Source organism: Condylura cristata, unplaced genomic scaffold, assembly GCF_000260355.1.
Source record: "Condylura cristata isolate star-nosed mole 26May11 unplaced genomic scaffold, ConCri1.0 scaffold00039, whole genome shotgun sequence".
NCBI classification, from domain to species: domain Eukaryota; kingdom Metazoa; phylum Chordata; class Mammalia; order Eulipotyphla; family Talpidae; genus Condylura; species Condylura cristata.
The window spans coordinates 2992963-3019409 of record NW_004567140.1 but is presented as its reverse complement, the minus strand read 5'-3'; the positions used below and the strand labels follow the sequence as shown (position 1 = coordinate 3019409).

Sequence of the window (26447 nt, the reverse complement as noted above, 5' to 3'; positions counted from 1 at the left end):
GAGCTCCCGTTCTGGCCCCTCCCGCCCCTCGGCTCGGGGATGGAAGGGGAGCGCGGCAGGCCCCCCCTCAGCGCCCCCGAACCTAGCAACGCGGCAGCCCGGGCCTAGCTGAACCACCGAGGCAGAGGTCACACAAGCCTGGGGGCGAGTCTCCATGGTGACGGGCAGACGCCGCCACCAATTACGTCCGGTGCCTGTTGGTTTCTTCCCCCGCCTCGCGCCTCGCTTGGGTGACTGACAGTTCGCTCAGGGCGCGGTTACGTAGGGGGCGGGCCGAGAGCCGCCCCACCCCGCGGAGCGGATTTGATTGGCGAGCAGGCGTGCGTTCCGCCCCACGCCCCCGGAAGAGCGTCCTAGACGAGCAGGCCGGGCAGCCAGTGGGCGCCGGGAGGCTGGGCGGAAGTGCTGGGCCAGGGGCGTGGGCGGGGGTGGAGCCCGGCACAGAGCAGGGAGGGGCGGGGACACGGCCGGGGCCGCCCTGACGCTGCAGCCGGAGATGCTGTCGGGCCGCGAGGGCGCGTAGCAGCAGGGAGCGCTGCGGTGAAGGCCGAGGTGAGGGGCACCGCGAGGTGGGACGTGGGCGGGCCAGGGCCGCGGTCCTCGCGCCCCCCCCCCGGGCCCTAGGCGTCCCGGGCGGTAGGGGCAGTTGTCCGCCCCGCTGGGCTCTCCGACCCTGCGACGGTGGCCGGGCTGGGACATGGGGGCGGGGCCGGGCACCTGTCCGCGTTTGCAGGCACCTGCGGCTGAGGGCGCCCGGCGGCTGGGGGGGCGCCCGGGGGCCGGGGCCGCACTGGAAGGCAGAAGGCGGGCCGGGCCAGTCTGCTCGCTGCCCCTGGAGCCCACCCTGCCGCCCGGGTCCCCGAGCCTGGCTCGCGTCCCCGCATCCCGCCTGGGGGCGGGGGGTACCCCCAAAGGCCCCCCAGTACCCCAGTGTCCGAGGGGCTCACGGTCAGGGCGACCTCGCGCTAGTTGCCTGGCCGCACGGGGCCAGTGCCTTGCATCACCTCGAGACAGGTTTGTCCAGATTCTCGGCGTGTGTGGAGATGGTTTCCGCCCCAGGCGGGGGTGCCTGTCCAGGCTGCGCGGGCGCTGGGCCAGCCCCCCTCCCCTCCCTTCCCCTCCCCGCCGTTTGCGTCTCTTCTCTGGGCTTCTCTGTGCTCCTTAACATGGACTTTCTTAAGCCTGCTCGGGCGATGTATAAGTTGGTGCCCGCGGAGGCACTAGGGCACATAGGAAGAGGGTGGCCCCCGTCTCCAGTGTTGACTCAAACCCTGGCCGGGGTCATCGGACAGGTCCAGGCGGACGGCTGCTCGGCCTTGTGGCGCGAGGGCACAGACGTGTCTTGTTTGTGCAGCAGAAACTGTAAAGTGGTTTCCTAGTGACTGGGACTGTCGTGCGCCGTCCATCTAACGTCAGCCCTGTTGGAAACCAGTGTGTAGATGAGGTGGACATCGGTGAATGGCACGTTTAGTCCGGAAAAGTGGACTGAAAACACTCCGGGTGGTGGACCTGGATGTGCAGGTAGCAGGGGGTGGAGAGTCTGGACTCCAGGCAAAGCCGGGATTCATTCTGTTCTGGACTTGAAAGGGCTCTGCGGGGTCAGGGCCACCCTAGCGCATCGCAGTGGGCGCACCTGCTGGCCCCGGGTCCCCTGGTCCCCTGTTAGACCAGGCCTGGCCTGGCCGCTGGGGAGGTGCTCTGTTCCTGCTGGAGCACCTGGGCCACGCCCCCACAGCTCTGCGAGGGCCCAGACATTCCATCTGGCCTCCTCCCCGAAAGCGGCTGGGCCGGCACAGGAGAGCCGGGTCCTTGGCCCTCTGGCTTCCTGCCAGTGGGCACTGGCGGGGGATGGACACCTGCCCACCTGTGGCTGTCACAGGCCGCAGAGGAAATGAGTTTCTGCTTTCAGAGACAAGGGGTACGTGATCCTTTAATGATTCACTTGCATCGCTGCTTTGACCCCTTTCACCTTCAGCCTTCGGCTGGCGCCAGCTGGCCGAGGCCAGCTCGGCTGTAGGCACCCAGGAAGTGAGCGGTGTGGGACTGTCCTGGGCCTTGCTGGCTGCCTTTGGTAAACGGCCCACTGACTCTGTGGCCTTTGGGACGAGCTTGCTTCGCTCGTGAGCCGCCCTTGGCCTTCCTCTGCACCCTGCGCCCGGCAGCAGCTTAACACACGCAAGGCGCTTCTGTGCCTGCCGAAGTGGAAGAGGCCAAGCAGGTGCCTCGCCCCTCTGAAGCCCCACCTGCCCTGGCTCTGACTCCCTGGCTGCGAGTTTCACGGAAGAAAGTCATCCTGTACTTGAGACGGCTCATGGAGAACCTCCCGTCTGCCCCCCCGGGATCTGGATTTCACAGGCCTTGGGAGCCGCCCGGACAGTGCCTTTGGCCCTGGCACGCTGGTCTGGGCCCGGGTCTCGCGCTCGCCGCCGCTGCGCGCCCGTGCCTGTGTGCCTGGCACCCCAGCGGATCGCTGGCACTGGCTGTTCTGAGTCCTGGCCGGGGACTGGCACGCAGGCCCCAGGCATTCCCAGGTGGGGGGGCCGGGAGGGCGCGACCGAGGGGCCCTGCGGCCTCCACTTGGGCCAGGGGCTGCGCGGCCCCGTGAGTCTGACTGCCGTGCGGTGCCGCCCGCTTCCCCTGTGTTTTCAGGTCCAGTGAATCGGAGGAAGCGTTTGATGACACAGACCCGGACTGCTCTGGCGGGCGCGTTATGAACCCTTTCTGGAGCATGTCGGCAGGCCCCGCGCGCAAGGTGGGCACCGCGGGAGCCAGCTGGCGGCCTCCGCAGGGCGGAGGGCAAAGTCAGTACCAGGTGACGGTGTCGCGGAAACAAAGCAGCCTGCTTTCTCTGGTGTAGGGTTTGCTTTGGAGAAGTGGCTTTGTCCGTTGCAGTTAGTTTCTGTGACGGGGCTCACGTCGCACGCGGAAGCCCATCGGGTAGGTGAGCACAGCCGCAGCCACTCAGGCGCGCGACGTTCCCCGGTGGAGCTGATTTGTTCATGAACTACCAGAGCCCAGTCAGAAGCTGCCGGCTGCCAGCCACTGCGGACAGGCCGGTCTCGGCACTGGCTTAGATTTCCTGGGGGAGGTCTGCTTTCATTGTAAGAGCCACGCATTTCCATTGTGGGGTGGACTAAGCTGTACTAAAAGAAAGTAAACATTACCCATAATTCCACCCCAAGAGATTACCACCATTGTTAATCACCTTTTAGTTATTTTTAATACAGCTAATTGAAAAGCTCTTGGCTGGCCTTGTGCCAAGGAGGGGTCTAGGAGGTGGTAATTAAAGCCTTTGACTCGCTTAGACCTTTGTCTGAGGAGGGCGAGTGTGTGTTGGCGACCACGTACCTGCAGATCGCTCCTGTTGGGGCCGAGCAGCGTCCTCCTCTTGCTGCCCCAGGTGGTGACCGTTGGCCACCTCCTGTCTCTCGGTGCGGGGCCTTATCCAGTCTGTTGTGCGACTGCATAGTCGCCCCGGCCGCCTCCTGGGGCCACCCAGAGAAGCCTCCTTACTCCTGTCCCTCGGGCCCCACACTACTGACCCTGTCGTCGTAGAGGATGCAGGAGCCGGCACTCTGCCCTGGGGACTGGCCCGTGGCCGCCCGCCTGCGGGCCTCCCCCGGCCTCCTGCCCTCGCGGGCGCCCTTGCGGGAGAGGACTCCGCAGCAGAGGGAAGCGCCATCCTAACAGCCCTTCCCACTTCGCCTTCGACAGCGATCCGAGGGCGACGAGAAGACGCTGACGGCGGACGTGAAGACCAGCCCTCCGCGCGCGGCTCCGAAGAAGCAGCTGCCGGCCATTCCCAAGAACGCGCTGCCCAGCACCAAGCCCACGTCTCCCGCCCCCGCGGCGCAGCCGACCAACGGCACGCACGCCTCCTACGGCCCCTTCTACCTGGAGTACTCGCTGCTGGCCGAGTTGTGAGTTCTCAGCGGGGCGCCGGTCGCGGGCCCTCTAGGCACCCTCAGGCGGGCAGGGGTGGCTCTTAGCCGAGGGTCAGCCCGCCCACCAGGGCCCGCCTCCAGGGCGCCTCTCCGGGGCGCGCTCTGCTGCAGAGCCTGGGGAGGAAACGGAGCAGAGACCAGGGCTGATCCCGACCTGTGTGGCCAGGGCCTTAGTCTGTCCTACGGGCTCGCGTTCCAGGAGCTCCTGCTGAAGCCATGCTGCCCTGCCTGTCCCTGCCTGGGCCCGCCTGGGCGGGCTGGGCTCTGCTGCGATGGGCCTGACCCCCGAGGTGACCCTCGGGCAGTGGGCCTGAGGCCCTTCCTGACGACCGCTGTGGAGGGGGCCGCAGTCGCTGCCTGCAGACGCTGAGTGAGCACTGAGTGTGTGAAGGTTTCTCACACTTTCCGAGAGGGGATTCGAATTACCCTGTGTCAGTTACGGAAAAGTTGGCAAGATGTGGACCCATGTTCGTGCCAACCCGAGTAGCTGCGGAGATGGCAGTGGGACTGGTGTGGGCGCGAGCGAGGCTTTGCAGGCGCCGTGTGGCGACACAGCGCTGCCCGGCATGGAGGCTGCCAGGAGGGCGTGCGGATGCGTCTGGGTCTGACGATGCGGCGTCAGTAACGGTGCAGCTCCTCTGTACAGAGGTTGTTCCGGCAGTGTCCAGGCAGTGTCCCCCTGTGCTGGCGCTTCTGGTCCGAGGCCCGGGTGCTGCACCGGGTGCAGCCTGCGCCTGCCGGCGTCCTGGTAGAGGCCTGTGTCTGGGCTGGGCAGCGGGGTGGGGAGGCGTCTGTTGTGGCCGTGGCCTGCGGTCATGTTAGGGCACAGAGCTGCCTTCTGGCCAGCTGGTGCTACTGGTGTGACAGGACACCCCGGTGTGGACGGGGCCGCCTGTCTGTGGGGCCTCACCCGCGCGCTTAAAGTTCAGTTGCCCCGCAGGCGCACACAGAACTCTGCAGAGTTCCTTTAGGGCATCCTCCCCCTTGACACTGGGTACACCTGCCGTCCGTCCAGTGCCACACGCCACGTTGCAGCGGTTCAGAGGTGCCGTGACTACTTGCAAATGAGTAAGATGGCCACTGAGCCCAGGACGGGGCCTGTCGGGGAAACTCAGGCCTGGCAGGCCTTGCATGCTCAGGCTCTAGGTCAGCGGGGCTCGCTGAGGGGCAGGGGAGGGAGCAGAATGTCTGTTGGCAGGGTGACTGGGTCCCTGAGGAGCCAGTGCAGCCTGGGCGCCCCCTCGCCACGTCCCCCGCAGCTCAGGGAGTCGGTCTGACTGGGGGTGAATTTCCCAGCAGCACCCAGCATGGGACGCCAGCCCAGCGCCCACCTTTCCCACCACGGTGCAGCTGCAGACACGGCCCTCTGCGTCCAGCCTTGTGTTTGAGGGTGGCGTTTTAGTGTGTGGGGGTGACATCTGCTGCACACAGGCTTAACACCCAAAACTTAGCCATGGCTCGGGGCCCCGACGTTTCGGTGTGGTTGATTTCTGAGCACAAACTTTGTCTATTCTGCTTTGGCTTTCATTTTTAATCTGGGGCCCTTTGCGGGGCGGGGACCGGTGTTTCTCTGAGCTTGGGTCCTGCAGTCCAGATGTGGGCAGCAGGGGGGCGGGCGCGACCCGCCCCGAGCTGGCTCGTGTGGGCAGGGCCGCCGCCGGGCCGCCACCCGCTCACGTCACTCTCGCTGTTCCAGCACGCTGGTGGTGAAGCAGAAGCTCCCGGGCGTCTACGTGCAGCCGTCGTACCGGTCCGCATTAAGTAAGACGACTCACGCTTCCCTTGCGCGCGCGGGCCCCTGGCGTGCGGCTGTGGCTCAGCCTGCCGCTTTCCCCCGCAGTGTGGTTCGGCGTGATCTTCATCCGGCACGGGCTCTACCAGGACGGCGTGTTCAAGTTCACGGTCTACATCCCCGACAACTACCCCGACGGCGACTGTCCGGTGAGTGGCCGCCGGCGCCACAGCCTGGCGCGGAGGGCGTGCGGCCCCGCCCGTCTGGCTTCTCTTCCTGACGGAGCAGTTAACATTCTGATGGTGTCAGCGTCTGAAACGTGTTTGCTCAGTGGCCCTGCAGGGCTGTGCCCGCCCCCTCTCTGCTCGCCTCTGCTCAGAGGACGCATGTGGGGCCTGAAGGGACAGCGGCCTAACTGACCGGTGCCGGCCTGGCCGTGCTGTGGTAGAGAAAAGGGACTTCCCGCGGGCGCAAAATTGTAGTCTTACAGGAAGAGGGTGAAAGTGGCGAGGGAGCCCCCCGCCCCAAACCTGCCCGGGCCCCCCCGCCCCCTGAGGTTTGGGGTGGGGGGTGGCCGCTGCCACTCAACGCCCATCTTTAACACAGCGCCTGGTGTTTGATATTCCGGTCTTCCACCCGCTTGTGGACCCCACTTCGGGGGAGCTGGACGTGAAGAGAGCCTTTGCCAAATGGAGGTCAGTACTGAGGGCTTGTGGGGCGCCGGGCCGGCCGCGAGATGCCAGTCAGCAGCCGTGTTTCCCCCAGGCGGAACCATAACCACATCTGGCAAGTGCTGATGTATGCCAGGAGGGTCTTCTACAAGATCGACACAGCGAGCCCCCTGAACCCAGAGGCTGCAGTACTGTATGTCACTCGGCTTCGTTATCTAGTAGTCTGACGTTGCAGCCAAGAGGATTCTGTGAGTAACTTTGACTTAAACTTTGAACACAGGTATGAAAAGGATGTTCAGCTTTTTAAAAGTAAAGTGGTGGACAGCGTTAAGGTGTGCACTGCGCATTTGTTCGACCAGCCTAAGATCGAAGACCCGTACGCCATCAGGTGAGTGCTCACGAGCCCGGGGCCCACACCCTGGTGCGGCTGCGGGTTCCGGGGCGGGGGGGGGCCTGAGACTGGGGTTTAGAGGGTTGGTTCGTCAGCTGGTAGCTCCGTCTTTGTAACCTGACAGCTCAATCCCTGACCCCTCCCTGAAACAGTGGTAGATGGCTGGCGCATTGCTTCAGTGGCGAACTGCCTGGGCCTCTGGTTCCCCCAGAGTGCCAGGACCCCTCTTCTCAGTTGGCTGCCTTCAGTCAGAGCCCCTTAAGGACCTCCCCCCCCCCCAGCCTGGGCACCAGAGGGGCTGAGCCGCTGTTGCTAGGGCGCTGTGGAACACAGATGGTCAGTGATTTTGCTCCTGCGCTGCTGGGGATGCCGTGGAAAGTGGGCTCGGCTGCTGCACTTACTGGCTTTGGGGGCCCCTAGCAGTTATTTCACCCTAAAGCTGGTACCCAGGGGCTGCTGAATGAGGCTTACGCAGGCCAGCCCATGCCAAGTGTGCTGTGAACGGTAAGCACACGTGGACACCATTGGTCACGTCTAAGACGTGCGTGTTGGCGACAGCCTAGTGACGCCTCACTGAGCGTGTTCAGTTTGGTAGGGGAACTGGCTTGAGTGCCAGACGGGCGCTCGCATCAGTAAGCTAAAGCAGGGCTCTCGTGTCTCCTCCACAAGCTTTTCTCCGTGGAACCCTTCTGTGCATGATGAAGCCAGAGAGAAGATGCTGACTCCAAAGGTGAGTGGACCCGCCCTTGGCCACCGCTCATAGCTGCTCACTCTTTCCTCCCTAACTGTCTTCACATACAGATAACATTTTGGAACCTGAGGTTTGCACAGTGCCAGCCACCTCCTCATCAGTGCTTTCTTCTGTCTGTCTTTTGATTGCACCCAGAAGAAGCCTGAAGAGCAGCACAATAAAAGTGTCCACGTTGCTGGCCTGTCATGGGTGAAGCCCGGCTCAGTGCAGCCTTTCAGTAAAGAAGAGAAAACAGTAGCGACCTAGGAGCAGGTGACCCCGAGCACCGCGCACTTTCCTGCTGGACTCTGGCCTAGTGACAGCTGACCACCGGCAGAGGCCTGCCTGCTGCCTGCCTGGGGAGTAAACGGTGGAAGCGCGCCTGCTGTCGCGTTGTCCCTAGATGCTTAGTCCTAGCGGCGACCTCGGAAGCCCTCTGTGTCGCGCCGCCTGTCATGTCTCCGGGTGGTGCTCTAGTTCAGTGCTCCAAGTCAGGGACCTTGAGGCTTAAGTACTTTCTGAATATAACGCTAAAGGTAAGTTGCATTCATTTAGACTAATAAGAGTAGAGTCCGGCACTATCTAACGACTTCGAGTCAGCGGTTCCAGTTGTACATAAGTGAGGCGACGGAGCGGAGACGAGGTCAGGCCCGTAGCTGTCAGCACTTTGAAGTGGGAGGTCATCGGAGCCTCAGCCCACTGTCTCACTGAGCTACACACTGCTGTCACTGAGGTGCATGGTGGGTGGGTGAAAGGAAACCAGAAAACTTGTTCATAGTTTCTTTTTTTTTAAAAAAAAAGCAAATTACTGACTGTATTTTTTGGCAGGAGGGAGAGGATGTGTTAAAACGGTTTCTAATGAAGTCAGATATTTAAATGATGAATGACTAATGTGTTTTGTAGAGACACAATAAACCAATAAATGATTGTCCTTTGTCATTTATGCAGGAAAGTAAGTATCCTTTTCTCGATATAACTAAGCAAAGATTAATTTATAAATGCTTTATTGAAAAATACACATATTTTCATATAAAATTACAGTAGCAGTAAGTATCTTGAGATTGTATAAATATTTTTGCAGAACACTATTCTAATGAACAGTGTAAATTCCATATTTCTTTTAGAGCAATATGAGGTTACCTAGTAACTCTGTTTATACTGATTCAATTTACAATTGAATTTTCTCCCTAATAAGATTACTCGTTCAACTTTAAAACTGCTAGAATAGTGATTAATAATTCAATAGCTGTTAAATAATGTTTTCTAATTGGTATAAATGGTACTATGTACTATAAAACCTAAATTCTCCAACCTATTTTAAACTGCTAGAACACACAGAAAGATTTTTAAATGCTTTAAATGTATCGTCTTATAGACACGTCTTTTGGACAGCTGCCTCCTAGAAGAGGTCATAATTTTTCATGTTAATCCCCCTAATTCAACTTGATTTAAACTCTTCACTTAGCCAGCTGATCCCTACACAACAGAAAACTGGAGAATCTAAAACACAGGCCCGAGAGGTGGCTACTGGGGCAGTAGCAGTTTTTGAAAAGTACAAAAGTATTAACGTCTAGCTAGGAGTTACGTTTACTTTAGAAGTTTTATATTTAATAAAATTCACATTGTAGAAAGTGCCATTGCAATATACAGCAAAATCTGGTTACAAAATCATGCTTCTCACAGCCCTAAAGTGCCACTTCCTGACCACGATCACCACATTGCACACTGGCCCCAGCGGGGCCGGGCCTCTGACTGTTCCGTGACAGGAATGCGTAAGTCTCACGCACTGGTGCTTTCCCGTGGCCTTGCGAGGGCCAGCGCCGACCAGACAGGCAGGCGGCCCGAGCTGAGCCCGGGTCCTGAGGGAGCGTGCCAGCAGGTACCTTTGCACTTCGCGACCACACTTTGTTCTGTCTGCAGCGTCTGTGAAAGCTTTGCAGGGAGTTAAAAAGAAAAAACCTCGATGGCAAGTGCTGAATGACAGGAGAAAGCCAGTTGGGATGAGCAAAATCCCGATGGCGGCAGGGCTGGGGAGCCGCCATCGCGCGCGCAGGGCGCTGCAGGGCGCGGAAAGTGCATCGTTGGGGCGACTGACCTCAGTGGGCGCCTCGGTCGTTGGCCACGTCCTGGAGACGGCGCAGCAGGGCAGAGTGGTTTTCCGGGCAGATTCTCTTGGCAGGTGATTCACTTCCATCTTCCAAAAGTATCCCTCTTTTTTTGGTTGGGGTTTCTCCTGTCCGTATCATACTGTTAATTTCTCTCAGTCTCTGTGGAAGGGGGGAAAGAAAATAACATTTTTTTAAGGCTACTTCATACTGTTCAGTGTTAAGTCAGAAAACCTCAGATGAGTTTAAGCGGTTTTTCTTACGGCGTTTGAACTCTTATAGGGAGAGTGTTGGACATTCCAGTGTTGTTCTCAGCTGGCTGAAACTTAAGATTGAGGTGGAGGCGTTATTTGTATTTTTTTTTCCACAATGTTAAGATGCACAAAATTGTAATTGCTTAAAATTTACAGTAGTCGTATAGAATAACACTTGGCTGTATTATATTTGATTGCTTCTACATACTTTTCTTTTAAAAAGACCATGACTCTGTGGCTCTCTGTGGCCTAGTGTTACAGCCCGTTCAACAACCACTGAAAGAATCCCACAGGCGAAGTAAGCTGCCTTCCTGTGGCAGCCACTGCAGGTAATCTGTCCGCGTAATCTCGAATGTGCTTGGTGTCGTCCGTGGGAGAGCGGAGCTGGCCGTGGGTGTGGAGAGAGAGGGCTGCAGGGCCCAGCGCCGCGCACAGCCCTCAGCGTGTCTGCAGAGGCTCAAGTGAGTCAGCACGTTGTTTCCTGGTAATTTGTGGGTCAGATTTATTTCACCTGCTGCCTTATGGGTGCACAGTAAGCAGAGTCCTGGGCATACACTGTAGGAGTCTACAAACCTCTTGGGGCCCGCCCCTCCCAGCATTGCTTTCAAGCATATTCATAACATCTTGGATCTTTATTTTGAAATAAAGAATACTGGTGATTTTATTTAAAAACTCGGAAGAGTCTATCACCAGCACAGGTGCCTTCTCAGACCTTGGCCACCTAGAAACGCTCCCCTCTGGCCCTTTCCCAGCCCTGCGCTTGCTGTCTCTAGGCTCCGCCTGAAACTCCCTGCCCATTACCGGCGCACCGCACATGCTGACTGTGTGTGACGCACACGTCACTGCAGGTGTGCACGGACACAGCAGCATCTGTGCAGTGCACCGGTTTAGACATCCATCATCTTTTTTGTACAGTTATCCCCCCAAAACTCACACAGACGCTACCGAGGCTCGCTGTGTTGCCCTGTGCAGGTCAGTCACTGAGCACGCCAGGCAGCTGCATCCTCTGTTCATCCTGGGCCCGTGTTTACTGGAAATGCGGCAGTGTCTGCTGTGAGGCCCCACAGACTTCAAGTGGCGTATTTCATGGACTGTCAGGTACCACTTGGAATGTCTGTTAACTTAGTTGAGATTGTCTGATTCTCCCATAGCAACATGCATGAACCACATCGCTTACCTGCTACGCAGCGTACCAGTAGCTGTGTGGTAGTTTACTCCCGGGCTGAGGTGTGCTTTGCCCCCAATATGTAATGTTGTAAGCAATCCTCTTCCAGCGAGCAGGCCACACACCATCTGTGGTGGCTGCCAGTTCTCTTCTCCTGGTCTTCAGGTTGTAGGAGTCCAGGTTGGGTTTAGGGCCACAGTACTTCCAGCTTTGTCCCAAACTTCCTTGATCTCAGCCGCCTCTATGAAATCACTCTGACAGCACCTGCTCTCACATGTATTGGAGAAACTCCCAATTCTGTGTAAAATTGTTTGTTTTGAAATCCCCTAAACAGTGATAGCATGCAGACAGGATTGAGAAGCTACGGCTCCGGACGCGTGATCTCAACTCCTTTTGCACGAAGTACTTCTGAAAGGTTTACACATGGTCTCCCCTCTCGGGGCACCTCTGCATGTCTGGACAGGCGGAGAGCACCACAGTGGGACTAAGTAGCGCTTCAGGACTGCTGGGCCCCCACCCACACATGCACTGTCCAGAGTTCTGTGTCTCCCAGACCTGGGGTCGCAGAGTGGCCGGCCTGCCCCCGGACCGGCTGTTGGGGCTCTGGCTGCTTCTTACTGTGGTCATCAGAGTGAGCAGCGGTGCAAACAGCGGCGCAGGCTGTCGTGTGAGTCTGAGTGTTCATCCCGGGGCTGTGCTGTTGTGTGCCAGGTCCACGTAGTCAGCGCTTCCCTGACTTGCACGTGGCTGGCTTCTCACCGTTAGGTTCTGAGAATCTGTCTTTGGTACGAGTGCCTCATAGACGAGTTTACTGTAAACTTTCTCCCTGTCTGTGGCCAGCTCTTCTGCGTCCTTCAGTATCTTTTACAGAGCAAAGTTCTTAAATGTGCCGACACCCACAGATTGTGCTTCCGATAGCAAGTGTTATGTAAGCTGCGTTCACAGATTTTCTTGCAGATGTTGCGTTACCTTAGGAATGCTCACTCAGACTGTTTCACGCTGGGCGGACGTGGCATCCGTGTGCCGCCGCTTGCCGAGAATGCCGCCCGCCCCGGGGCTAGTCTGAGTCCTTCCACTTTATCCAAATTGTTTATTCTAGCTCCTTTGAAATCTCACTTAGGTTTTGGGTTCTGTAAATAATTCTGGGATTTTGACAGGAGTTAGACTGAATTTATGGGCCAAGTGGGATATTGTTTTCCCATTTGTGAACAAATACTGCTTTCTGTTTGCTTAGTCTTGAGATCTCACACCAAGGTTCTGATTTGTCAGGTTAAGAATATTGTTCACCTGTTGTTAACAAATTAAATACTTAGACACCAGTTTGTGGTGTTTTACACTTTTACTTTATTGTTTATTGCTGGTATATAGAAATCACTTGGTTTCTGTGCGCTCACTGCAGCCTCGGTAGTCATATTGGCTCCAGGAAACAGATGCAGACAATGTCGTTCTTGCTTTCCAGTCTGCGTGCCTCAAGTAACTGCTCTACTGCAGAAGCGGGCCCCCAGGTACCAGTCCCCTCCCCACCATCCATATCCCCGTTTCTACCTCTCAGCCCCTCATTTACCACTGTATCTCCCCATCTCACAAATGTCCAGTCTGTCTCGATCTGTGTGCACCGCGCTCTGCCTCTCCCTTCTCCACAGTTCTAGCCCCACCTACCGCTCCCCTCCAGATGTCCACAACGGGAGGGAGAGAGGTTTCCTCTCCCCCCATTTCCACCTCTTCTTTCTCCCTGTATCCCACTACCTCTTCTCTGACACACTCCATCCTCCTCATCCTTGACCCTCTCTGCCATCTCTTAGCTCCGCCTATGCTCTCACCACCTCAGTGTCTCTCTCCTGCCTATTTCTACCCCTCCCTTTCTCACTGCTTTTCAGCCCTTTGGTATCTCTCTCCCCTGCATACTCACCTTCTCTGTGTACCTTTATTTTAATTCCCATATTTCGCTTTTTCTCTCCCTAGCTTTCACCTTACATGTCATACTTCTCTCTCAGCCTGTTTTCCTCGCTGCCTGTGAGCCCTTTGGTGTCTTTGCGATATCTAAAAACTTTACCTCTATACCTATTGCTTTGTCTCTACCTCTTTCAGCCTATCTCCGCCACTATCATCTTACTGTCTTCTCTCCACATCTCACTCGCTCAGACTTCCCACATCTACCTCTCTATATTCTCCCATTTCCTCAGGCTCCCTCTTACATTGTCTTTACACTACACCCTCAGGTCTCTGTAGCTCACCACCTCTTTCAAAAATTGAACACCCATTTATTAATCTCTTACCTCATTTGTTGTAATTGCTAAGTTGGACCAGGTGAAAGTAAAGTGCTGACATTTTAAGTCTGAATACCCAAGAAATTTAAAGGCACACATTAAAACACCAAAGTCCACATTAAATCCCACTTATACCACTTTAGGGTCCGACTTAAGTTCCCTTTCCCCTAGCACACCGGAGGACACACCAATCTGTGCTAATAGAGAAACTGCCTGTTCAGAGACAGGAACCACTTGAGAATTAATTTTGTCCTAACAAAGTTGGAAGTACAGAAGGCTCAGATTGTACATACATACAGCAAGGAAGGGATGAAAATAAGTCTGAATCCATCAGCCTCAAGACTTCTGATTTTGCTCCCCTGTGGGGGCTGAAGTCTACCATCAGCCTAAGCGTTTGGCACAGTTGGGTTAAAGAAAAAGATTTATATCAGGCTCACCTTTGAGGGGCTGTTGCTGAAGTAATAGAAAATCTTCTCTCGAGGAGAAAGCATTGTTTCGTGTTTATGTGGGGAAATGTAGACAGGATGATTGTGAGACAGCTGCACACGGCGAGGGGAGCCTGTCCTTACAAATGGGTAAGGCGAGAGTGGCGGAGCATCCACCTGTTAACAAGGGAAATAAAACTTCCAACCAGACTTCAGGGCTGGATTCTTTTTTCCGGAGAAAGCATGGTGACCGTTACGAGCAACATTCAGTGTTTGCTTTGGGCCAGGCCTGGATTAAGCATTTTAATGTGCTACCCTTTAAGCCTCACAGCAACCCACAATAAGAAAAATAACTTGCCAGCTGGTCCTAGGTGGTAAGCTTTGGCCAGTTTGAACCCAGACACTACCTTCGCTTCTTCTAGATAGAGGTCACCTCAGTCCACAAACAGGCTCATTTGTAAATCCAGCGGCCACTGGAGGTGCACAGGCTGATTCCTCACCCCTCCCAAGGAAAAAATGCACGAAACAATCCCTGTTGCACTTACTAGGTTTGCCTGTGAGTACTTCATGGCGAATGTTTGAATTCTCTTGATGTAGATGTTGTTGTAGAACTGAATGAGGTCTCCCCGCTCTTCCTCTTCCACGTCGCTGTTGGCGCCGGCGAGGCGGGTCGGGGTGGGCGGAGCGCTACCGGGCTGCGGGACAGGCAGAGTGCTGCTGGACCGCATGACGGGGCTGGAGTCTCGGCTCGCTGCAGCAGGGGTTGAGGGTGGCGAGCGTGTTTAGTGGCAACCACGGGGCACTTCAGTGCGCACTGACGTAGCCCCACCCCACTGCTGCTGCAGGACCTGCACCCTGGCCCTACCGACATGTCAGACTTCGCGGGTATTCAGGTCAACATACTCTCCCTGATAGCTCAAGTTACCATGGAGAAAAAATGTTACATGTGGCATGACTCTGAGATGGACAAAAGTTAAAAATCTGTTTATTCCGACAAATCCTTTGCCAATAAAATACTTTCATAGTAACCTGTACTTACACTAGACCTAAAAAGTCAGAGTTCATAAAGATTCTACTTACTTCTGTCTTTTAGTTCTGTTGGAGAATTCTGATGGCTTCTACTGTCACTGCTTCCAGAGTTTCTTCTTTTTCTTTTACCTTTTATCAAAACACTTCTATAGACCTTTAGAAAATCATAAGGAGAGAATCTGGTATTTAGCACTTTCTAACTGACATCCAACTTAAGTCTCACAACCACCCCACCTAGCAGGGGTATTTCTTAGAGGAGGGTAAGAAATGTAGCTATTAAGTAGCAAATCAAGGATTACACTAAAAGCTATGCAGTAGTACGGTATCCAGCCGTAAAACCAAGGCATTCTAAGCCAAATATGAAAATATGGTTATTTCATCTTTGACACAGGTGAATAGGAAAAGATCCATAAGTGAAATTTAAAACCTATCTTCACTAATTGTAGAATATTGGGATTCCTAGATGACACAGAAGCCAAACGACTTCTTTCACATCTGTTTTGTGATGATCCCATTAAGGAATCTAGTGTTTCATATCATCACTTTTGGGAAAACAGAGGCCAGACTAACAGTGACATTATCTATCAGAGGTGATTAGAGTAAGATGTCCCTTAGTTGCTTATGCTGGACAGAATCCCATGTGACTTTCTTATACTATCTAAGATGATGAGCTTTTTCTCTTAGCCCTGAGAGAAAATGTTACCTGGCTCCGGGCCTGTGGCTGAGTCCTGTAGCAACGCATGATATTTTGGAAGGATTTGTCTTCTTTTGTAACCTGGCAAAGAATAAGAGTACTGTGAAAAAAAAAAACAAAAAAACGACTCTATTAACTGTTAATAGAAGAGCTCACCCAAGGTGTAGAGATTAAGCAACTGAAGTAAAATAACAACTTAAGTTTGCACCTATCTTCATTAAGTGTAGAATACTGTGATTCAGCACACTGAAAGTGACACAAGCCAAGTAACTTCCTTCACATCTATTTTATGATGAGTTATATTAAGAAGGGATCAAATATTTCATACTTTCATACCATTACTTTTTTTTTTTTTTAAAGAGCTGGCGTGTACGCCAGAGGGGTAGGGGTAGTGATGAGAGGATTCCGCAGAGACAGTATGGGAGCAGTGGACAACACAGGAGAGGTCTGCTGTGCCACCAGGGAGGGCCTCACCATTACCTTCGGGGAGACGTTGGAGAAACGCGGCACATCAGTAAGCACACCGAGAGAGAAAAGTGAAACAAATGATCCAGGAGGAAAAAAGGCTGAAAACTTCACAAACTTATTCAGGAAGTTCAACACATTCCAAATACAATCCATACTTAGAAATGTAGTTAAAATGCCAAAGAACGGGGGAGAAAATGTTTTCACTAGCTAGGGAACCCTGACTTCTCACCAGAAAGGCAAAGAGGAAGTGAAACAGTAAAATGGACACGATCTCAGACAAAAAGAATTTGTTGCTAGCCAAGACCCATCTTAATACTAAAAGTTCTAGTTAAAAGGGACCTCAGATAATAATGCAAATGCACACAAAACAAAGCGCAACCAGTAACATGATTTTAAAATACAGAGTTCTGGCCCTCCCTGGTGGCGCAGTGGGTTAAACACAGCATTGAGAAGCTAAAGCCACTTCTGCATGAGTTCGATCCCCGCCTGCCGCCTGCCCCGGAGTTGACCACATGGTGCGGCAGACCTCCCCTGACCTGCCCGCTGCTCTCCTCAGCAGTGTACTTCATAGATCTGCCTGTTCTGCTCCCCACTCTGTCTCTGGTGAAGCCTCTCACCGCCTCTGGCCTATACCCCAGTTCTGTATGCACAAATAAATAAATCTTTAAAAAAATAAATAAAATAAAATACATAGTCCTTCTCCTCTTTGATACATAATTGGGCCTATATAGACACATGATATATTTGCCAAGACCAGCACGGTGGAGGAGTTCACAAGGAAGGCTCTCATAGGCAAAATAAGGAAATCATAAGATTAATATTGGAAAAGCTATGAAAAACACTGCTCTTTCAACTTCTTTAAAAGTAAAAATTTTTATCATTTTAATAATGTGTTGCCGGATTTTTAACATTTATGAATAACTACGAACAAATTACTACCAGCAAAAAGGATGAAACAAATAGTTATACAGAAGCACATTAAGTTAGCATAATCTGAAGCTGGTTTTGGTAGTTTCAGCCACATACATGGGGGTTAGAGAAAGTGGGGGCTGTTGGTGGAGGCCCTGAGTTTCCAGTTAATGAGATGAATGAGTTATGGGGAACTAATTTACAGCATAGTGACTACACTTAATATTGTATTATATTTGAATGGTGCTGAGAGTTGATATTAAATGTTTCTATTACAAAAAAAAATTATTCTGTTGTAATGGATAATTGATCTTACTGTGGTCATCACAACATATGTATTTATACAATGTTATGTCAGTGATACATCAAGAAAGCTGAGGGCAAAGGGAGAAAAAAGATGTATATGACTAGCTCTAAAATAATCACTACTGAAATGAAAATGCTACATTAGGAAAGAAATTCACCTAATGCAAAAACTAAAAGCAGTAAGGGAAGAGTAGAGGACCAAAGACTTCAGAAGCAGAAAAAGCAAGATGGCAGACGTAAATACAGTATGTTACAACAGTAACAATTCAGTGAGGTGGATTAAACAGAATCCAAAGGCAGAAATTATCAGAGTAGGTAAAAAAGGAACCCAAATATAATGCCTATACGAAACCCTTTGAACAAAGTATAAAAGTGAAGCAACCTACTCAGAAAATAAATGAAAATGCTCACAGGCTCTTCTCCACACAACTCGGCACATGAAAAAAATGCCCCCATGACATACTGTCAGGAAAGGCAAACCCAAACTACAAAGAGCTCCCACTTCATGTTGTGAGAATGGCCCGTGTCAGAAAGACCAGAAATCAGTGCTGGAAAAGGGGTGCTGAAAAGAGAGTCCTCTTGCACTGCTGTGGGCAGGGACGCTGGTCCTGGCCCTATGGAAAACAGGAATCGAGACTTATCAAGACATTTGTCTGCCACACAGCCCAGCGACTCCACCCCGACATCAGCTCAAGGCCTGCACAAACACTACCTTGACGGGTGGTGCACCCTCTGTTCACCGCAGCACTGTTCACAGTAGCCAGGTCAGGGAAACAGGCGATGCGCCATGCGCATGAGAAAGTGGCGTGTGTGCGCACAATGGGCCTCTGTTCGCTAGCAGGAAGACAAACCCTTGCCACTTCTGACAGCACGGTGGATCTGGAGGGGATCATGTTAAGTCAATTATATGTGGAATAAAGAAAAACCAAACAAAGGATGAGAAAATGCCAAAAGAACAGAGACTACCAAAGGATAGAGGGGAAAGGAGTGAGAAGGCAGGGAGGGAGCACAAAGGACTGCCAGGGTTTGGGGGTGTGGGGCAGTAACAATGACGGGGTGATAGTATAACTCCAAATTAGTGATGGGGTGCAAACTAATGTTACCTGAAGAAAAGAGGGGGTGAGGGGAGATAGCAACCCCAAGAAGTTGGATGGCTCTATATAATATTTCACATAGTAAAAGTTACCAGAGAGGAAAGTTTCATTATGATAACAGAATACGTTAGGGAGCTGTAATTAATACACACAGCAGCTACAACATAAACGAAACTAATAATCTCTAACCAAGTCCCAGATAACATATCTAATAACAAAGAGTCAAAATGTGTGGCGTAAAAGCTGTTGGAAATGAAGCAGGAAATAGGCAATTTAGCAGTACTATTTTGAGAATTCAGGATCCTGCTTCAAATAATGGATAGAAGATCAACGAGGAGACCAAACCATAGAACCAATAGGCTATATGGCCTATTCCACTCAGCGACAACAGAACAGTGACCGTCATCCATGATGTGCTATATGCTAGGCTACAAAATTGACTTTGATCAGTATAGAAGAATTGAAATTTGGCAAGATCCCAAATTAAGCCACAGACATAACCAATGACTCAAACGTATCAGAGAACATTCAGGAAAGATCGTGAGTTTCCAGAGTAAAAATGAAGCCACAATATATCAAAAATTAAACAGCTAACAACTACTGGTAGTAGCAAAAGAAGACTAAGATGGAAGTAAATTATACTAGAGCACATATTCATAAATGAAAAGTAAAAGTGATTCTTGGACAAGCTCAACAAGGTTAACCTATAGCTGGAATGACCAAGGTTAGAAGAGCGAACCCAAATTACTAATGACCTGTGTGCACAGAGGTCAAAGGCACAGTGCTAATAAGCTTTCACTAGCCACTGCAGGCAAGTCGATCCCCAGCCAGGGAGTGAACCACGGTGCAGCAGACCTCTCCTCTCTGCCTACTGCTCCCCTCTGCAGTGGATTTCAATTGGTCTGTCTGCTCCCCATCCTGTCTCTGGTGAATCCCCCTCCCCCCCATGCCTGGCCTGTACCCCAGTTCTTGTACACACGGATAGATAAATCTTTATAAAAAGGAAGCAAAAAACAAAAAAACAAAACAACCCCAGAGGAAACAGGCAAATTTCGAGAAAGACATAAAGACATTACCAAAACTCGTACTAGAATAGATGATCTGAACAGACATATAAGAAGACTGAACTATTATCAACAAAATACCCACAAAGAAAGCACAACCCCAGGGCTTCCCAGTTGCATTCTACCACACATTTGAAGACTATCAATTCTTCACACAAACTTCAAAAAAACAGCAGAAAAGAAAGTAATACTCCCCATGCAGTAGATGAATCCGATATTATCCTCACAATAAAGCCAGACAAAGCCTTACCAAGAAAACTATAGACCATTACTTTTATTACTAGAACAAAATTTCTTGACAAAATGCTAACAAACCAAACCTAGTAACATAAAAAGAATTATACACCCTGATAACATGGGACTGAAAGCTAGTCTAACAGATGAAAATCAAGGTAATCTATCACTTATCAGACTAACAAAATCCCCTTAATCATCTCAAAGAATACAGAAAAAGCATTTGGCAATTTCCAATACCCTTTCATATTTGACAAGTGAGAACAGAAATTCAACTTGATAAAGTCATCCATGAAAGAAATTAGATTAATACAACTTTACTGGTGGAAGACTACGTCTTTCCTCTTGAGATCAAGATAAGCATTTCTGCTCTTAATACTTCTTTTCAACGTTGTACTGAAGGTTCTAGTCCGATTAATTACAAAAGAAATAAAAGGTCAGTTTAAAGTTAGATTATGTGACATATATAAAAAGCCCTAAGGAATTTGCTAAATTTGAATTATCTGTATTTTAGTAGACTTAAAACGAGCATATCAAAACTGAAACTACTGAACTTATAATAGCATGAGAAAGAATTCAGAGGAATAAAACTAGCAAAAGAAGTCCAAAAGTTGTACTATGAAAACTCCAAAACCTTGTTTAAATAAAAGATGATCTAACTATATGGAAAAAAATATCCTAGGTGCATACATGAAAGGATGAAATGTTGTGATAGCAATACTCCCCCAAACTGATCTGTAAAGTCCACACAATCGCTATCAAAACCCCAACTGCCCTTTGTGAAAATGACAAAAGCTGATCACAAAGAATTTCAAAGGGCTCCGTCTAGCCAAAGTAACCTTGAAACGACAAGTAGAGATTAATTTCAAAAATTTCATCATGTCAACAGTTTATCAAGAGAGTACAGTAGTGCATAACGGTAGTTATGAGAGTCCCAAAATAAACCCATTTGTCTGCGGTCAACTGATTTGTAGCGAGGAGTCCAGGAGCCCAGTCTTCTCAACAGCAGTGCTGGCGCCGGCAGAGCCCCCATGAGGGTGAAGCTGTACCCCTACCTCAGAAATCAGTCCAGGGATCAAAGACATAGATATTAAAGAGTAAATGCTTCGAGGAGAACATGGATAAATTTCCATGCCCTTGGATTTGGCAATCACAAAAATGTGACACTAATCAGACAGAAAGCAGAAGCAACAAAAGAAACTAAAATAACAGTATCAAGTAAGTGAAAAGATGAACAAAGAAAATTATTTGTAAATCACATCTGATCAAGGAACTGTATTTAAAGAACTACAACCCAACCCAATTAAAAGTTGGCAAAGATAGTTAAACCGCACAGTACGGAACAAAACAGATACAATAGAACCAAGGAACAAAACAGATACAGTAGAACCAAATAAAACCTACCGATTTATGGATAAATAATATTTGACAAAGTAGCAAAGAATATAACAATGGAGCAAAGACAGTTTGTTCAAATAGATGGTGCTGGGAAAACTGGACTGCTACATATAAAAGAATGAAGCTAGATTACTACTTCACACTAAGCACAAAGACCAACTCAAAATGCATCAAAGAATTGGACATATGACATGAAGGGAAAGATAAAAAGCTGGGACTACATCAAATTAAAGAGCTTCTGTACAGCAAGAGAGACTAACCAGATGACACCCCATGATTGGGAGAAAATTTTTGCACACAATACTAATAACAAGGGCCTGATCACAAAGATCTACAGACAGCTAATGAAGCTCAACAAAGAGAGTCAACAATCCAGTCAGAAAAAGGGCAGAATAACTTAAAATACACATCTCCAAAGAGGAAATGCATGGCCAACAGGCATATGAAAAAATGTTCAACACCCCTCAAAAACAGAGAAATGCAAACTAAAACCACACTGAGATACCACCTTACACTAGTAAGAATGCACACATTAAAACCACCAACTACAGGCCCTCCCTGGTGGCGCAGCGGGTTAAAGCACAGCACTCAGAATCTAAAGCCACTTCCGAATGAGTTCGATTCCGCCTGCCCCGGAGGTGACCACATGGCGTGGCAGACCTCTCCTGGCCCGCCTGCTGCTCCCCTCAGCAGTGTACTTCGTAGATCTGCCTGTTCTAATCCCACTCTGTCTCTGGTGAAGCCTCTCGCCACCCCTGAGCCTCTGGCCTCTGGCCTGTACCCCAGTTCTGTATGCACAAATAAATAAATCTTTTAAAAAAAAAAAAAAACCACCAACTACAAACAGTGGCGAGAATGTAGTAAAAAAAGAATTTTCCTACACTTCTCTGGGAATGCAACTGGTCCAACCACCATGGAAAGCTGTGTGGAGGTTCCTCAGACTACTAAAAATAGAGCTACCATATGACCCAGCAATTCCACCCAAAGGACACAAAAACATTAATTCAAAAGAAGACATACACCCTATGTGTACTGCAGCACTGCATTATAATCAGTAAGACCAAATGCCCCCAAATAGATGAAAGGATCAGGAAGATGTGAGATACACACACACACACACAACACACAACACACACACACACACACACACTGGAATATTATGCAGCAATAAAAAGGATAAACTAATGACATTCACCACAACCCAAGTGGAGCTCAAATGGATTCTAGTCAAATAAGTTAGAAGGAAAAAGAAAAATATCAGATGGCTTCAGTTATAGAAGGAATATAGGGGATCAAGGAAAAAAAATAACAGTAACCAAGAAAAGCATAAGTAAACAAATGTAAACAGACAATTATAAATCGGAGACATTATGCAAGGAAGAGGGAGGGAAAAGGATCAAAGCAAGAGTGGGAAAAGCACAAGGGACTATGTTATGGTGCCCAGGTGAGTTGGTGGTGGAAATTTTACAGAAACTACACCCAAGCAAAGAAAGCAAACACTATAAGAAAAAACAAAGTAATAGGTTAAAAAATAATAATTAATGGGGAAAGAATATAAACATAAATACAAATGGCCAGCAAGCAAAGATGCTTGATGTCATTAGTCAGCAGGGAAATGCAAGTCAAAGTGACAGTGAGATAGCACTTTATACTGGGACGGCCAGGAAAAAAACTCAGGTAATAATGACCAACAGACCTAATACAAGATGCTCAACCTTACCATTAAAGAAGAGCAAAGCAAACCACTGTAAAAGTACCAGTCAACACCCACTGGCCGCAATAACAGAATGGAAGACAGAAGTTGACAGGGATATAAAGAATTGGACTTTCAATCATTGCTACTAGGAATGTAAAATGATGCAGCTGCTGTGAAAAACAAAATATCAAAATATACTCATCTAGCACGCTTTTGGTATCTATATAGGAGAACTGAAGCCCAAGGCTCAAAGAAATATTTATACACCCTTGTTCACAGTAGCATTAAAGTAGCCCCAACATGGAAGTCAATCAAATGTCCATCGATGGTCAAACATAAAGGTACATATATCTGTAAGCATCCTTTTCAGCCTACACAAGGAAGGAAATGCAAATTTATACTATAATGTATCAGCAGATAAACCTTGAGGATATTATACTATCTAAAAATAGTGACAAAAGATAAATACTATGATTCCACTTATATGAGGCAACTAAGATAGTCAAATACATGCAACAGAAAGTAGCAGGATAAGAGGGAGGTGCTAGAGAGCCACTTCTTAATGTGTAAGTGTGTTACTCGGCTGGGATAGAAATGTTTGGGCGCTAGATCAAGGTGGTGGTTGTACAGTATACTGAGTGCATAATATGCAGGTCGGCTGTTCATTAAAAATGATTAATTTTATGTTATGTGAATTAAATTATTTAAAAAAATTAAAGCGGGCAATAAAATGTTAATGAGAATGTGGAGAAATCAGGACTTTCCTATACTGCCGGCAGGAATGTGAAATGGGGCAGTAACTCAGGGAATACTCTGGCAGTTCCTCAAAGAGTTACCATATAATACAGAAATCCACTTCTCATTTCAAAGAAAAATGAAAACATGTCCATGCACAATTCTGTACACATATGCAGAGCAGCATTATTCATAATACCCCAAAGGGAAAACAAACAAAATCTATCACCCAGACAATGGAGAAACAAAACACCGTATTCATAGAACAGCATATAAAGTCCTAAAACGACTGATGTTAGCTACACATACTAAAATCTACCGAGTTGCACACTTCAAATGAGTTACACAGTATATGAATTACACCTCAAAGCTATTAAAAAGTGTGCTGAGACCAAGCAGAGACCTCTTCCCCTTTCCTTTTTTTTTTTTTTAAAGTAGAGAGAATTTAATATATATTTTTAAAGATTTATTTCTGCATACAGAACTGGGGTACAAGCCAAAGGTGCAGGGGAGGTGACAGGATTCACTAGAGACAGAGTGGGGAGCAGACCAGGCAGACTGCTGAGGGGAGCAGCAGGCGAGACAGGAGAGGTCTGCTGCGCCCTGTGGGTCACCTCTGAGGTGGGGATCGAACTTGCACTGAAGCGGCTGCGGCTCACTGGCAGTGATGCGTCCTAACCCGTTGCACCACCAGGGAGGGCCCCTTTCCCTTTTATACTGCGTTGCACTCACCTTTGCCATCACATAAATGGCGCACATTAACAGCTGGTCCAGGTGTCTGTCCATCATGAGTTCAGGACACTGTATTATGGAGAACTCAAAGCAGGTCCAGATTTTTTTCCTCAGTTCATCTGAAATATCCAATTTAGCACAAAGATCCCGAAGGCGGACACCAGCTAAATGGTACACCTAGCAGATAAACACGTTTCAGATACTGTTTATTTAAACACTTAAAATTTTCAAACTCACATCCGGTAAGTAGAATGAAAAATTACCTTTCTAAAAAAAAGTGATAAAGAGCTGGTCTTCCTGGGCCTACTACCGCTGCAGGTTAAAGGCTGTCCCTGTTTCTTCTGCGGTCCTCCTGGGGACATCTGTTGAATGGCCACCTGACCGGACACTTGCAAGGTTGCTCCTGTCATCTGCTGAGAACTCAAACTCCCAGTCAGGGCCTGAGCACTGAGGGGCTGGATGGAGCCAGTCACTGCTTGTGCCTGCCCCCCAACGTTGACTTGGACTGGGAAGAATGTTATCCCTCCATTTTCATTGGCAATACCTATAATTTGGTACAAGAGAAAAAAGCATGAAGAAAATGTGGTAACACAAGGTCTCTGGGCAGAGTTCCAGCTCACTCCCAAAGCCTTTCTCCTCCACTCATTTCATACTGTCACTCCAGCCAAGCCACAGGCAGTTCCAATAAATGCCACAAAGAATACAAAATCCAACTCTGCCTTTCTTACCTTGTACAGGAATAGTCACTGTTTGTCCATTGTTGGCTGTGACAGTGGCTGTAGCCATGGTAACCAAAGTCTGTCCAGGAACTGGTGTGACAGAAACAGGCTCCCCAGATACATTCTGCACAGGGACAGCATTGACTAGGGGCTGTGGGGGGATGCGTCCCGATGTCCCTCCTTCAGAGGGGCTATCGTTGTCAACGAAGAGCCGCCTTCTGGTAGAACTGGCTGTGGGGGAGCTGTACCTGTCATACAATGTTGCTGGAGATGTTATGCCTAGGGTCAAAGAAACAGCAAAGAAATTATTTAACTTGAGAAGAATGAGATCTGACTTCCATTCAAGTCACTATATTCAAACCTCATTACAGTGTTTGAAATACTTCAGAATTTAAGAAACAAACAGGGCCCTCCCTAGTGGCACAGGGGATTAAGTCACAGCACTGTGAAGCTGTCCGCAGCCACTGCAACACAAGTTTGATCCCCGGCCAGGGAGTGACCCACAGGGTGCAGCAGGCCTCTCCTGTCTCCCCACTGCTCCCCTCAGCAGTGGATTTCAACAGATCTGTTAAGGGGAAGGATGTCCTAAAAGAACTCTACAGAGTTGGTGGACTTCACCCCTACTCCAGCTTTCTGGATTCCACCCCCTACTCCAGTGATGGGAAACTACAACTCCCAGCAGTACCAAGGAGAGAACTGCGAGAACCCAAGGGCGGAGCTCAGCAGCATCGTGGGACTTTGGGGGATAACTGGGGAGCGGTTTTCCAACTGACACTCTGGCGAGGTAATGGTTTTCTCTCTCTGGAGCAAGTGCTCTCTGACCGTGTGACTGGGGCTAGCAGTGTTAAGTTTGGGACGAGAGTTCCAAGTTAGCCCGCTGGTAAAGTATTCCAGTTACTTTGTATCCCTCTCAATTACCCTGGGTTGTTCCTTTTCCTTTCCCTTTTTTTGATAATAAACCCATTACCCTTTCTGTGTGTGCCTGCAGAAAATGATGTTTTGAGCGCGCGGGTGAGGCCCCACAGACAGGCAGCCCAAGTCCCCTCTGGGCTACCCTGTAACTGATGCACCTGCTCTGCTCCCCACTCTGTCTCTGGTGAATCTGCTCACTGTCCTGCACCTCTGGTTTGCCCCTCCCAATGCTTGTATACAAAAATAAATACATCTTTAAAAAATATATATTCTAGGAGTCATGTCATAGCTACATTTACCTAATGAAAATTCAATGAAATATTAAGAGCAAAATTTTAAGAAAAGTATTTTCTCTTTGTCATATAGTATTTCTTTTCTCACTCCACCATTTGCTAAATCAAACCAGACTTTCCCTTCTGCTACTACAAAACTTTGACGACTTAGGGGCAATTTAAGGAATTATACTACTTTTCTATGATATTTTTGACCATATTCAATTTCATTCTAATGCTAATGTATGGTGTTACTGTAGACACTACTGGATGAAGGGACTTGATATTATTATGGTATCATATGTAGCATTTCCTCCCAGTTTTATGACTTTCCATGTCTGTCTTTCTCCACATTTAGAAAATGACAATAGCTCAGAAATCTTCAGGGAGAATGATCATACATGTTTTGGGCTTAAGTACGTTCAGCTGGAGGCATTGGTGGCACCGTGGTGAGCACTGCTGCCTTCCAAGTAAGTTTTGCTTATTGTTTTTTTTTTTTTT

General features: G+C 49.6%; 2 protein-coding genes across 4 annotated transcripts in view; one reads left to right on the top strand and one right to left on the bottom strand.

The window, feature by feature from the left end:
• Window positions 1-460: 460 nt before the first annotated feature.
• AKTIP (AKT interacting protein) lies at window positions 461-8348 on the top strand. Of its 3 annotated transcripts, none has more exons than XM_004693566.2 (10): window positions 461-552; window positions 2650-2752; window positions 3715-3920; window positions 5641-5705; window positions 5785-5885; window positions 6283-6371; window positions 6442-6540; window positions 6628-6735; window positions 7408-7468; window positions 7628-8348. In XM_004693566.2, the coding sequence occupies exons 2-10, from the start codon at window positions 2711-2713 to the stop codon at window positions 7733-7735; spliced, it is 879 nt and encodes a 292-aa protein (XP_004693623.1). In that variant the 5' UTR covers window positions 461-552; window positions 2650-2710; the 3' UTR covers window positions 7736-8348. The 3 variants fall into 3 exon arrangements, with proteins under 3 accessions (XP_004693623.1, XP_012588677.1, XP_012588678.1); XM_012733223.1 differs by having other exon boundaries at window positions 7625-8348; XM_012733224.1 differs by having other exon boundaries at window positions 6442-6544; window positions 6632-6735; window positions 7625-8348.
• Window positions 8349-8474: 126 nt separating this feature from the next.
• Window positions 8475-26447, bottom strand: part of RBL2 (retinoblastoma-like 2) — a 61579-nt gene continuing 43606 nt past the window's right edge. Inside the window, exons 15-22 of the mRNA XM_012733203.1 lie at window positions 24772-25041; window positions 24307-24587; window positions 24044-24220; window positions 15417-15488; window positions 14765-14867; window positions 14230-14435; window positions 13697-13861; window positions 8475-9735 (exon numbers count right to left, since the gene is read on the bottom strand). Coding sequence (XP_012588657.1) covers window positions 9565-9735; window positions 13697-13861; window positions 14230-14435; window positions 14765-14867; window positions 15417-15488; window positions 24044-24220; window positions 24307-24587; window positions 24772-25041 — 1445 coding nt within the window. The 3' untranslated portion in view covers window positions 8475-9564. The remainder of the gene's footprint in view (window positions 9736-13696; window positions 13862-14229; window positions 14436-14764; window positions 14868-15416; window positions 15489-24043; window positions 24221-24306; window positions 24588-24771; window positions 25042-26447) is intronic.